At 41.9% G+C, this 14,072-nt stretch overlaps 1 protein-coding gene across 2 annotated transcripts in view; it reads left to right on the top strand.

Moving 5' to 3' along the window:
• jarid2b (jumonji, AT rich interactive domain 2b) overlaps positions 1-14,072 on the top strand; it is a 96,923-nt gene that overhangs the window by 36,351 nt on the left and 46,500 nt on the right. For both annotated transcript variants that reach the window (XM_034892993.1, XM_034892994.1), the window contains exon 2: positions 12,421-12,547. In XM_034892993.1, coding sequence (XP_034748884.1) covers positions 12,421-12,547 — 127 coding nt within the window. The remainder of the gene's footprint in view (positions 1-12,420; positions 12,548-14,072) is intronic.

The raw sequence follows: 14,072 nt of genomic DNA, 5'->3' as shown, positions 1-14,072 counted from the left end.
GAGAGACTTGACCTTACATGGTTTTTACAAGGTACTCTGTTGTTGCTGTCGTCAGCCCCAGACACACTAGTGGAAAATGGGTATTTTTTTTGCTTTGGACAGCAGTCCTTGCATGAGAATTGTTGTTGTTTTTGCTTTACATTAATTGTGTCACTGGTGTGGGATGTCGGGCTTAAATATGTAATCATGTTGGAACATTTTTTGGAGACTCAATTTTACCAAGAGTCATGTTATTATACCAAATGTCACTTAAATTCTTGCCTTTTTACAATTTTTAGTGCTTTTTTAAAGCATACCACTGCGAAGTTGCATCTGCAATAACCGAGGTATTTGCGTATTCCTGTCAGACCCAAACCCATACAAAGTCTTCAATCAAACAAAGCTGTCTATTAAATTGTGAAAAAATGTGTCTTATTCTGGAGTGGAGGGTAGCCCGAGAGCCGGATCTTTTAGGAGTTAATGTGTCCCTTACCAAGGTTTTGCAATGTGTTTGCAACGTGTTTTCTAATAGAATTTAGGAGTGCTAGTCAATATTTTGCAGTGTTCTTGTTTAGTCCACCCCTACAAGCAGCTGCATGTAGAGAGACACACACGCACGCACGCACGCACGCACGCACACACAGGCATGTGTGCAAAGTTGCATACACACAATCAGACTTACCCTCGCACACACATCAGGGCCAACAGAGGGCATCTCAGGAGATTTCACACACACACACAACCCTGCTCAACCTCCAGCCTGGCTAGTTGCTGCCCGCATGCCCCACCAGCCGTCTGCCAACAGGCGGGTTAATATTGCCACCAGCTGCACGGGGGGGGATGTCAACCAATGCCAACCGGCACCAGGCCCAGAGTGGCCACACAGGAGCCACTGTGAGCGTCTCCTCCCTTCTCTTCTCCTTTTCATGACACTGTATATTTTTCTGTTTACACTGCTTTCTTCTATTTTGCTCCTAGTGTGTGTGTGTGTGTGTGTGTGTCAGTCATTTGAATGTGGTCATCCATCTCCATGAACACTGGACAGTGTATTGGCTGCATGCATGTGTTGGAAAAAGAGGCAGCCTAGGATACGATACTGGAGTGGTGCCTTTTTATGGTCTAACAGAAGGGCAGGCATTCCAATTCTTTCTTAACTTTGCTTGGTCAATTGCTTATTGCACCTTTCCTTTGAATTGTCTAAATCCACAATCTCATGGGGAATTATTGTACGTGTTGTGATAGCGATGTGATGCTGCTCTATTGCTGTGGCTGTGAGACCACAGACCTTAGTCTGTGCCCAGGTGCCAGGTTTATTAAGAATTTTTTTGGGAGGTTGGGGTGGAGAGAAGGTAAAGCAGAAGCTTTTCAAGGTCATTGTCACTTCTCTGAAGATACAGGTAAACATGGTTAACATTAATCAGAGGGTTAAAGAAAAACCAATGTGCACATCCACCATTTCAACAACCCATGATGTCTGTGGTCCTGTGTCAGACTGAGCAGAGGAGGATGGAGCACTCAGGTCAGGGCCAGCGTAGCAAAGAACCAAAAGTGTTTTCTATCCGGTTTTTTTATTTGACAATATTGGACACATTTTCTAGTGTTGGAGGGTATTACATCATCATTTTAATAAAATGTCACTCTGTTTGACTCAGTCATTCAAACTTTTTTGGGTTGATTGATTAGCAAAATGCCCTTGAAACTACTGTCAAACCCATTGGCACAAATATAGAATTACTATAAAATATGTCTGAAAAAAACTGAACAAGTAACAAAGCACGCACAGTTGTAAGTTGGCTATCACCTGGGGTGTCTTTTTAGGGTTATTACTTGCATTTTGTGCCTGGTTTGTGTTGCTTAAATTACCCATGTGGCTTATAAACTGTCGCAATGCATCAACAATCCATGGTGGTAAATCAGAATGGAAAAATGGTGTGTGTAGGAAAGTGTGTGTGTGTGTGTGTATATGTGTGTGTGTGTAGGTGTGCGTGTGAGAGAGACTGATGTATGAAGAAACCTTGCACACAGGATCTTATCGATTGAAGACTCGCCCTTACAGCAACAGACACCGCCATTTAGTGCATCTAAAAATGAATAAAGATTGCACTGAGACTGAACTTCTTTTGATTGGGAGTGATGCTTGAAGGGCTCGAGAGATAAGATGGGGAGGTGCAGAGGCCATCAATTCTTTTTCTCTCCCTATTCTGAGTCTGTTAAATCTAAGCAGAGATGCGAGCGGGAGCTAAATACCTAGTGGCTGACAACATTTTAAGCATCTCTACAGATAGCAGGACATGCTTCTGAAGTGGCTTCTTTTTTCGCAAATGTACTCATTTGCGTTAATCTAAGTTGCGTCATTTAGCTCTTTACTTGTGTGTGCAAGTGGCGGCCTTTTTGACACGCTCAATATCTTTTTATATCCTGGTTTTGGAAAGGGGAATTAATGAGTCTTTCTAGCAAAGCGGCTCGTCTGCGCTCTTGCAATGTTCTGCCAGGGTAAATGAGTTTAAAGCCTCAGGCTTTGAGTAGTTGTTGTTGTGTGCGTATGCCTGTGTGCATGCGGGTGATGGTGCTCATGTGCTTCTTCCTGTCTTGATTGTTTACAGCATTACCTAACCAGATTCCAGATGTAATCCTACAGTCTGTCTGAGGAGTCTGACTATCCAAGGCTAACGGGGAGACTTTCCAGAAGTCCCCCTCAGGTGTTGCTCTCACACTAGCTTGCTTCCATACAACTGGCATCATCCCCTTGTAGCAGACAGATGCTGCATAAACTGACCAGAGGCGGGTGGTTCTCTGGACATTCGTACACACCTGCTAGCCTGCATGTTGTTCCTGTCAGAAAAGGCATGAGGCTAATGAGGTTACCCAGTTTCCTGTTTCTGCTGTCCTGTCCCCTCCCTGTGTTTTTGGGAGTAGGAGGACTTAGGCACGATATGTCTACATGCTGTAACATAACATGCATTAAGAGTAGACGCTCTAGGGCTGTCCCAAATGATTAATTTTTTAAATGATCAATCTAGCGATTATTTTTACGATTAGTCGACTAATGTAACGATTAATTTTTAACTGAAGTAATAGCCAATGATGTTAAAATAAAATAAGCCCTGGCTAATGTAAAGCACGTAAGGCAATTTGCGATTGACAGTGTCTAATATAACAGTCAATAATTGATTGGGTCACTCATGATGATGGCAAACCAAAGGCTGACAGCGTTTTGATGATGCTTACGTCATAGTGGGGGCGTTAAAATGAATCAACGGACTAACATACCATTGGGCTACTACGGGGAACACATTTTGTGGCACTATGTTGATAATTGCACATGCTTGGGAGTAAAGCTTAATTTGGGCCCAAAAAAATCGAGCCCAACCCTACCCGAGTACGTTGTGTTTAAACCCGGCCCAAAACATCAACTGGAGTTATGAACGTTTTTAGTACGTGGGCCGTTAGAACTGACATTATAAAGGAGACTTGTGAGATATCTGAAACAGTCTGACCTGGATGCACAATTATAAAAGCCAGTGCTAAAGATGGGGGAGATGCGATTTTAACAGTTTACCTCACACTCATGTCAGCGCAGGACATATACCCAATGCTACAGGAGAAGCTGGAGAGGCATAGCGTTCTCCCCACCCAATTAGGCTCGTGGGTCTTCAGGTGTTCTTGCTTCGCCATCGTGCTAGTGGGATACGCCAACTACATTTTACAAAGTCAACATACTACCACGTTGTTGTTAGCGTTAAGAGTAAAATACTCCCTCACTTTAGAAGACCTCGTGTGAGCCCTATTCTCAACGTGTTGTTGAACTTGCTAGTTTTTAGATTTCCATGCAAATTATTTGTGTCGACACATATGCGTAATCGATTACGTCGACAAATCATCCCCACTCACTCATTCACTCAGTAAATATTTTGCCCAGCATGTCAGGTCTTGTAATATCTTAAGACATGTCATTAGAACCTGGTAGCCGAAAAGCTATAGCCTAGTTTCTGGTAATATAACACTGCTGTCATATAAAAAAAAACTGAGGCAATCCAATGTTTGTGTTTTTTACTTAAATAGGGGGCATGCTCCTAAGCCTGCTTACAGTGGTTAGTGTTATGACCCTGGAGTGCATTAAATACACCTGGAACCTATTCCAAGAGTCAAAGTCTATTTCCATGTGAAATAAAATTTGTTTTCATTTATCTAACTCAGTGATTCACATGTCTAAAATACCTTACTCATAAAGAAAGAAAAGGCAATGTGCTGGACAAATTTGTTATATTTGTCATCTACATACCTGTGTAGCAAAATCGTCCATATTGTGAGCTCTTACACCGCTCGTAATACATTGGAACAAGTAGGATTTATGATTTGACATCACATTTCATAATTTCCAGTAAGAGCAGCGCTCTGTGTCACATAGCATGGGTGACAATGAAGAGCACATTCCTTTGGCTCTATAGAATCTAAATAAACAAACTATTGCTTTTAATGGTAGAAGTCAAACATATTTCTATGTGCAGCACAGCTGGTGTGTGGAAGAGAGAAGGTTAGGAATGCAGCTCTGTGAGGGATCAGCAGCAGTAGTGTCTTCCAAGGCTCCCGAGGGAATAGCAAGGAGACCCAGGAGCCACTGCTATCATGATGAATGACAGCATGTTGGGGAGCGCTGTCAATCAGAGGTGTACACGTGACCGCAGCAAGTGAGCTTGTGTTTGTGTGCAGGGGTCTACAGTGCAGGGGGATTGAGTCAAACCTCTGGTCAGCGGAAAGTAGCCAAAGTGAAAGTGATATTGTGACAGAGTTGGAGCGTGAGTGTGGTGAATGAGGCCATTACTACTGAATGGGATCCGTTGTGCAACCTGTCAAATCCTAGTAGGAGCACACACATACATACAAGGATTGCTTTATACCGTATTTCAACACATATTTCTATATTTAAGTCTATTGTAAGACCAGAAGTAGCCCAGTCCTCTTAAGTCCACTTAAGAATATGAAGAATTGTCCTCAACCATGCCCTAAAAACCATGGGAACAAGGCTGTGAAACTGGAAGAGACACGGTTGCTGAGCTGATATAACGCTGTTACTTTATCATTTCACATTATGAGAGACACTTAAACTCCCCACAACAACAATCACACCATCCTTTCTTGGCTTTGTGGCAACGAATGTACAGGAAACTCTTTACGGTAATGCTCCTCTGGCGCTGCGCGTCATGTTTGCACTGAGTCTGGAAGCAGACCTGAAGAAACTCCTTCCATTTACTTAGATAATCTATCAACACTGTTAGAACAGTCAGTGCTCCAGGAATGTGACAAACAAACAAGTGGTACAGATTTGCTAGGTTTAAAAAACACATTATATAATTATCTTTGTCTTTTACTTTGTTTTCTAGTTTCTAACACCACTAATTCATCATGTTTCTTTGTTTTGTTAATATAAGTTAATATAAGATTTGGCAGCCATTTGGTGAAAAGATGGCCCACATAATCAATTGATTACATTTTGAGTATGTTTCCAGTCAAACGGTTGACTTTTTAGACATGCATTATATGCTGCATTGCATTGTCAGACAACTGGTTCATTTAGTTGTCTACAATTCAACCTTGAAGGTAAACAATGTAAAACAAATACATGAAATACAGCTTCACGAGTTGGAGAATGTATCAATGGCGGTGAGGGTTTGTGTTGGGTGTCGTTTGTTTGTTTAGGGTGAAGGGTGAGAACAGGGGTCAGTTGGTCACGTAGCGAGTGTGGGTGGGCACCTCAGTCAATTTTCACCCCTTTTATTATGCTGCCAGTTAGGCCTATGCTGCACACACACACACACGCAAACAGACACTGGTTCTTCAAAGCTACGTGACATTTATTTCTTTTAGTCTAGTTAAATTTGGTTACCGTCTGTATTTAAAAGCTCCCTCCCTCCATCTCTCTCTCCCTGCTCTACTTTTTACCAGCCTGATGGCGGTTTATGCTTGACAGGACTGAATGGCGCTGGCAGTCTGTCACTTATCTATGCTCAGATAGATTGTGTGTGTGTGTGTGTGTGTTGATTGACAGTGGAGACGCGGCAGGTCTGTGTGTGTGCGTTTCTGTGACACTGAGCTCAGCAGGAGAGACCATCATGGCCAGGCTACAGACAAAAAGCATTGTTCGGAGGGAGAAACCTTTATCTGCTGCATATGTAGGTACAGTGAGAAAAGGTTGAGAGAGAGAATGTGGACACACACCCAATTTCTTGCATGTTGAAATAATTGACAATTTAAACATGTCTCTTTTGACACAGCGTATCTGTATGCATCAAGATAAAATGTAGGGTTCCAAGCCCGAAGATGCGGGAACCGCAGTAGCAGCAAAGCGCTACACGGTTCACACAGCAGGGCTGTGGAACCCTATTGTTTTTCCTCTTTTTCCTTTACCGTTATTCTTCTCCGCGTAAAACTCATGCTGCAGCCTAAACCATACATGGTGGTGTTGTGCCATTTTCAGGACTGGTCCAAAAAAGCGCGAAACCTACTTTTTAGACTCGTCCTAAAATGGCCGACAGATCAGCACGAAACCTGGTATGTAGCATCTCTAGATGGCCCTGAAAAAAAGTTGTATAAGAAGTTTGCTACAATTACTTGTGCACATTTGACAACCAAACTAATTTTCTTTAGTAAGCTACCAAACACATATCATATCTCGGCTAAAATATATGTAAGCAAAAGACTTGAGAGCTTGAGACTTGAGAATTTGACGTTTCTCCATGATGCTCGCTACCAGATATGTCGAAGATTGAACATTAGGGGGCGCTTTAATCAACATTTGTCGGTTTTCTCGAAAAACTCAATGCATTTCAATGGAACATTTGCAATTGCAATATCTCTGCCACAGTAAATGCTATAAAAACAAAACCTGTGATGATAGTTTAGCATTCCGCTCAGAGGCTTGCTACAAAATAACCGTTAGGGGCGCTAGAATCAACGTAGACCACTGAGGCCCATTTTATCCCTTCTGAGGTCTAGTGCGTTGTATATTACGAATGGCACTTCTGATTCATAACTTTGCAACTTAATAATATAAATAGTAGAAACACAATGTATAAAAACTAAAAACTGTCGTCCTATTCTGCTGATGTCTTTGTTGTCTTCCTATCCCTTACAGAAGGTTTGGTATCCAGCCCAGAAGTCCACCGTTTTTTGGGGTCATTGTGCAATTAATCCGCACTGTTCCATGCAAGATTGATACACTTTATGTAACAAATTTAACTTGTGTGTGTGTGTGTGATGTCAACATATCTGTGAGATTCATGTTCCATTTCATTTTTTTATATTTATTTCTCTTTATGGTCCTAAAACCTTTTTAACATTCAAGTGACCTCAGTGCAGCACAAATGTTCTAATAGCCCTGAAAAGAAATGATGTTCATAGATTGACTATGGACAACAGGGTTGATGATTTTACAAGCTTTTTTAGAAAATAAAATCAGATTGACCAGAGGTTGTTGAAAATCCTTTAGGGCTCTGGGATGTTTGCAACGGCAATGTACCGCCAACCTTGGGGCTCACGCCTCTTGATATTTTCTGACTTTTTGCCTCCCCGCGTTACGCTTTGGGTTCCGCTTTCGCAAGCTCCCCGGGTTGCCAATGCCAACTGGCATCGGGACGACTTGCACGGGGAGGCTTGGACCCCGTCATAACTGCTCACAGTTCTAGGTAGACATTATATTTACATTATTGTAGCCACTGAGACCTTATAGCGTTCCTCTCACCGCCTCTCCTCTGCTGCAGATGGAAGTGTTCTGGATCCCTCTACTCTAACTGTTGGGGCTATCCCAGCATGGCCAGTTTAAAGGGAAAGACCTGTGGCTACACACACACACACACACAGACACACACACACACACACGCATAAATACACACATACGTACACATGCATTCCGATGTAGTGAGCTTGGGATGTAATGAGGTGATTATATAGGGCCTCTCGTCCCCGGCAACCCCACAACCTTGTCCCATTTGCCTATTCTCTGAGTTCTGAGCTGAGCTAAGCATCCGGTCTACTCAAAGCCATAAGGGACATGGGGACCAGGATGTAGTTAGGATTGGAATGTGAGTTTTGAGAGCAAACACATGCTTCATAGTTGAGGAAGTTGGCTTAGTTTTGGCCACTGACTCAGTTGTTTGCAAATTATGCTGACTGCTTGTCAAATCCCATCACATTTGGGAAACTGTAGCCATCATTTACATCACAAGCAGCCAGTGGTCTCAAAAAAATCTGGACTGACAGTAATTTCCCGTCAGCTTTCAAATGAGTCACTTTTTTTCAAAAATGCTGCTTGGATGTTCATATTTGCATCTTTCACTCACAAAATTGCTTTTTAGAGACACCCATTACTGAATTTACTTATGTGGACCTCTTGCCGCATTCTCTACGCTTTCTTTGATACTTGCAGTTGTTTTTTGTTTTCTCCACAGGGTCATAATCAAGATGCCTTTTAAATGTTGTTAATCCACTTCTGGTCATAACCTCAGGAAAGGTTACAGTGATGTATTTGGTAATTAAATGATTGTTATTACTGTCATCCGCACCGCTTGTGAACCCCTCGCAGCCAGTCATCTGGGGCCCATGTGTTGGTGAATGAGTAAGAAAGATCAAGATGTAGTGGAAGGATGAAAAGGGTTGTAGTTGGTGAAAGACAGGACTCCTGACTACTGGATACAATAACCCAAGCTTTGTTAAAATAACATTTTCCCTCCACTAATTTAGCCATCCATCTCTCCATCTTTGCACCTAAAGGGAAATGTGTGTGTTAGAATAACAGATTTTGGGCCGGTTTTGTAAAGCAGATCGCAGCTGGCGCGTGGCCCACATTCCTCTGCCATGACATCCGCACAGTCTGCAGCAGCACAGCGCTATTTTTAGAACGGTTAGTGAGCACACACACACAGATATGTACGTGTATGCAGATTCCCAAGTGTGTGGATGTATACATGCGTTTTTTACTTACAAAAGAACTTGTTTTGTTGGACAATTTAAATTATGTAATATAAATTTAAACTCAGAAAACAAATTTGATCACTATTTTTAAAATCTGTGGTTTCCATCTCTCCTGTCCAGTAAGCCCCGGCACGTCTAAGCTGCAGAGCTGACACGAGTGTGGCATTCTGTCACGCTTTCTACACACAAAGCCAGTACGCACCTAGGCTGTGTGCTGCAAGGCACAATGGGTATTTTTCAGTGAATGGTGTAATAAGGTATTTCACTTACATTTTCAGTATTAGAAAATGCTGCTGAAGTTTTGAGTCTTTGGAACAGGGGTAATCCTGTGGTCTTGAAATAAAACCTACTTTTGGACCACAAAAAAAGACTCCCCAGGAATATTCTAGTTTGGGAGTCTAACATGGAGTTGAAACACTTGTGTTGGTTGTGATTGTTTTGTTCTTAGCAGAACTCAGTTTTTCGGGAATTTATTCACTGGATCTTTTCTTTTTCCTCTTTTTTTGAATTTTAAATGTCCATTTCAATATAATCTCACAAAACCAATTGCTGGTTTAGAAAGTAAGAAACAAACTTAAGCTGAACATTACATTTTGATGAAATGGAGCACGAATAATGTCAGGAAAGTAGTTAAATGTAACAAAAATTAAAATAATGCTTCTCAGGTGTGTGTGTTTTTGTATGTATGTATGTATGTATGTATGTATGGGGTTATATTTAATATTATTAAATATATTATTTAAGCGTGCGTGCGTGCGTGTGTGTGTGTGTGTGTGTGTGTGAGAGAGAGGGAGAAAGGGAGAGATACAGTATGAGAGAGAAAGATGCAAAGATCCCAAGCACAGTATCCCTTATGGATGCCTCAAACATGTCAGTCTTTGTATTTGTGTGGTTGTTGCAGGTTGGATTACCTGCGTATTCCATAGAAGTTAGGAATGGGGTTGCTGGGTGACAGTAGGCACACAGCCTTCCTGATGACACACACACACACACACACACACACACACACACACACACACACACACACACACACTCTCTCTCTCACTCACATGTGCACAGAAAAGGTCTCTGCGCTCATTAGTGGGATTTCACTAGCCTGATGGGAGCTGGTCGGGTTGTAGATGTGTGTGTCAGTGCCAGGTAGCGCTCGGCTGGCATTGCTCTGTGTAATAGCTGTCTCTAAAGAACTCACACACAGACACACACACACACACACACACACACACTCCCTGCAATGTGGGACTGAGAGATGCAACACAATTTGGTCTTATTCCTCATTTGAGAAGATGTTTCCCCTTCTCTGTCATGCTACACTTACCCTCTGGCAGGCAGTGTCAATGTCTTTGGAGGGATTTTGCATGCTATTCCTCTCCACCTGGAAAACATACATACATACATACATACATACATACATACATACATTCCCACACAGAGGCAGGACCTGGCTTTTTTTGATCAGTGTGAAAGCAGAACAACACCTTGGCATGAAGCAGATGGCAAACTGCCTTTAAGGTCAGACAGAATGGTTAATCTACAGTTGAGCAAAGGTTGCAAAAACCCATTTAACCGATGATCTGAAGTTATGAAGATCTATTAGTGGGGTTTCGGGGTAAAGCAGCTGAAATAGAGCAGAGCTTTAACACTCTTTTCCCACCCAGCTGATTAAAAGTCTATTGGCACCCTTTAACCCTGATACATACTACCAATGGTGTGTGTCTGTGCGTATTTGGCCTTGTGACACACCATGAGGGAAAGAGTGCCAGGGAGCTGTCTAGGTAATTGGTGCTTACTTGGCAGGCTTTTGGACACGCACGTACACATACACAGACACAGAATGGATTAGATGACATTAACTACAGGAGAAAATGGCATAATTGAATACTTGCACATTTCTCGTGTGTGTGTGCGCTCTCATGTGTGACAGTGTAATGAGGGACTGCACTCTATATATACACACACACACACACACACACACACACACACACACACACACACACATACCCTATCAACCTTTGTCAGAGGCTGCAAACCATTGGTGCACTGAACGGAATGCGTACTGTATGGGAGACGGGGCTGTCACCCATCAGTTCCATCATGTGCAGCCCCCCCCCCCCCCCCTTAAAAAAAAGAAAAAAAAAACATGGTGAACTATGAACCATCACAAAACTCTCTGGTAGAGCGTACTAGACCCGGGATGGCAGTACTGAAAGCTAGAAATGTATGAGCAGTAATCATTTCAGTAGCATTTTATTCACTGGTTGTGGGAGGATGCATAATATTAGGATAAGACTACCTTTCTCCTTTTCACACACTCGGACGGAAATATAAGCTGACTCAGAGACTCAGTGGTGACTGGTATCTCGTTACAGCAGCGATAAAACATCTCAGCCAAGTCAACTCTAATGATCTGAGTCTCAACTGGATGATCAGAACGCGCTCTCACACACATTGCTTTTCCACGTCTGCTCTCATTACATTTGACTCAGACAGAAGGGAATATGCTCGCCGGGAAGAGCCGACACGATCAGAAATATGTTGTGTTAAATTCAAATAATTAGCATACATTAGCTTTTGCACAAAGAAGGAAAGTGTTTTCTTTTTTCAAACCTTACAGCTAAAATCCACTCACCCCATGGCTTGACTAGAGAAAAGCTATTTCCAGTTTCCATTATTTATTAATACCTCTTTGTTGATGCTCATGTACTAATCTCATTTCCTTTAGTCATTAGCGTTGTTCGACATCAAACACAGCTGCTAGAGCAATGAGTGTTGGGAAGAGGGGGGGGGGGGGAAGAGAAGTATAGTTATTGCTGTTGGACACTCACTAAATACACTTGTAACAATTCTTGTTGCAGCGGAATATTTTATCATCTGTTATTATCTGTCAAAATTCTCTATGCTCAAAGTAATGTTTTGAATAAAATGCTGTGGGAAAAATGATGTTTCGATGTGCTATACATTCTGTTAGTGTGTGTGTGTGTGTGTGTGTGTGTGTGTGTGTGTGTGTGCGCGTGTACACATGAACTCTCAGTCCCATAATGCTTTTTTTATTTGCTTCCTATCTATCACCATAACACTCCCCTATGATGGTATTGTGGGAAGATGCAATCCTTTGTGCATTGTTATGCAAATGCCTGCGCTATGCTTAGCTGCAAGCTAATGCTATGTTATGCGTATGTTGTATCATGCTAATGTCACGACATAGTGAGAAATTGGGGGGGGGGAGGATGCAACCGTAACAATATGAAAGGAAGATTCCACATTATACAAATGTCTGTTTCGCTTTACCAAAGCTGTCATAACTTTCCATGAATTCATGCGTGGAAAAGCAGACATTAGTTTTTTCAGAAGTATCAGAAATGTACTTTCCCACAAGTGCAGAAAAGATTAATAAAGTAGGTGAAAGAAACACCTGTTTGGTCCGTGACAATGGTTGTAATGACCCATTCTCTCTTTCTATTAATGTTTCCATAGGATGACAGTGATGGCATACCGTGGTCAGAGGAGCGTGTTATGCGGAAGGTGCTTTATCTCTCCCTAAAGGAGTTTAGGAGTGCACAGAAACGGCAGCTGGATGGTGACGGAACCCCAAACTCCAATGGTAAGTTCATCTCCATGACCTTAAATATCATCCTTCCACTTGTGTATTTGTACTGTGATTGGTCTTTCATTGCCAGACCTCCAGACCACATCTCCGCAGCACTGTGTAATATACGGCCTGGCTCCTCCACACATACATTCCAGGATAGGAGAAAAAAAAAACTCTAGGTGTTTCTTTAAACCAATCACGATTGTCTTGGGTGACACAAAGATTGTAGAAACGGCGGTTCTCCAAAATAGTCTCATGAAGGAACTTGTTTTGTTGGAATATTTGCACCCTGCAAAAGAAAACTGCACATACAATAATAAAGTATGTTAACTGTTCACACTATACAGTAAAGGGAGCTACATGAATTAGCTGGATACATTAAAATGTAATTTGCTTTTACCAAAAACTAATTGCCTACCACAGTTTAGTTGACATATGAAAAAGTATCTTATTCATCACCCATCCCATACCTGGACATTTGTTATTTAGCTGAAATTAGGTAAATTTAAATGGAAGAAAACACATTTTATCTCTTGCAGTGTACTGTAAACAGCCCTGCAACAAAATTCAAGAATATCTTGAAATGTAGCACATGTTTAAAACTTTCACTTTGTTTTTGACTAAATGAAAGCAAAGAAACCACTTCAGTAGCATTTCGTGGAGTAAAGAGTTGCCAATTATGTCTGGCTTGGCTAACATTGGCGTCTCAGTCTCGCTCTTTATTCTATTAATTGAAGGCGACAGTTTTATTAGTGGAGACTAAGCATGTCTACTTTGACAATGGGGCCTGTTTTTACGTAACATGGAGGAAATCCAATGAGAACAGATTATCAAGGACTCTCATTTTGCTTTTGTTGTGGGTCAGCAGGCAGCGAGCTGCAGTCTTTTACTTTGCTTGTTCAGTGTCCCATTCTCAAAGGAACCCTTAAACTGAAAGTATTTCCCACTAGTTTTCAAATGTTGTTTACGCATCAAACAGAGGGACTCGGATGAGGTCCTTCACAGTGCCAAACACAAGAAAAACCTGTTTAGAAGTGTTATTCTTTTCCAGCTTGGACATTTACACTCAATTAAGCATGGGCTAATAGAAACCTTGGTGTGTATTAGTACTTAAAGTTGCTTAGTTAGACAGAAATCCAATTCCAGGTGGAAGCCTGCTACAGTAACATTTTAGGCTGTATAAACCTGAAACAACACAAAACAGTGAGAGCCCACGTTTGTTTTGAACCAAGCTGCCACCATGTCTTTGTTTGACACTGGTGCTCCAACACAAAAAAAAATCTCTGCCAGCCAACGGCGGAGGTTTTGAACTTCACACGTGCCTCACAAGCTATTCTCAGCTGACATTAACACAACCCAGAAACGGAAAGAAAAGAAAACAGGAGGAAAAAAGAACCTCTGAGAGTTCAAGCCCAGCCGACGAAGCCAGGCAGACGAGGAGGCAGACAGGAGGGAAATGTTTTTTGAAATGTAGCTTATCATTTATACCTAGCGTCTCTTAACCCCCGTAATTTTGTTTCCTTATTATATATTTTTT

Source organism: Etheostoma cragini, chromosome 14, assembly GCF_013103735.1.
Source record: "Etheostoma cragini isolate CJK2018 chromosome 14, CSU_Ecrag_1.0, whole genome shotgun sequence".
Classification (NCBI taxonomy): domain Eukaryota; kingdom Metazoa; phylum Chordata; class Actinopteri; order Perciformes; family Percidae; genus Etheostoma; species Etheostoma cragini.
This window is presented reverse-complemented; position numbering and strand designations above follow the sequence as displayed.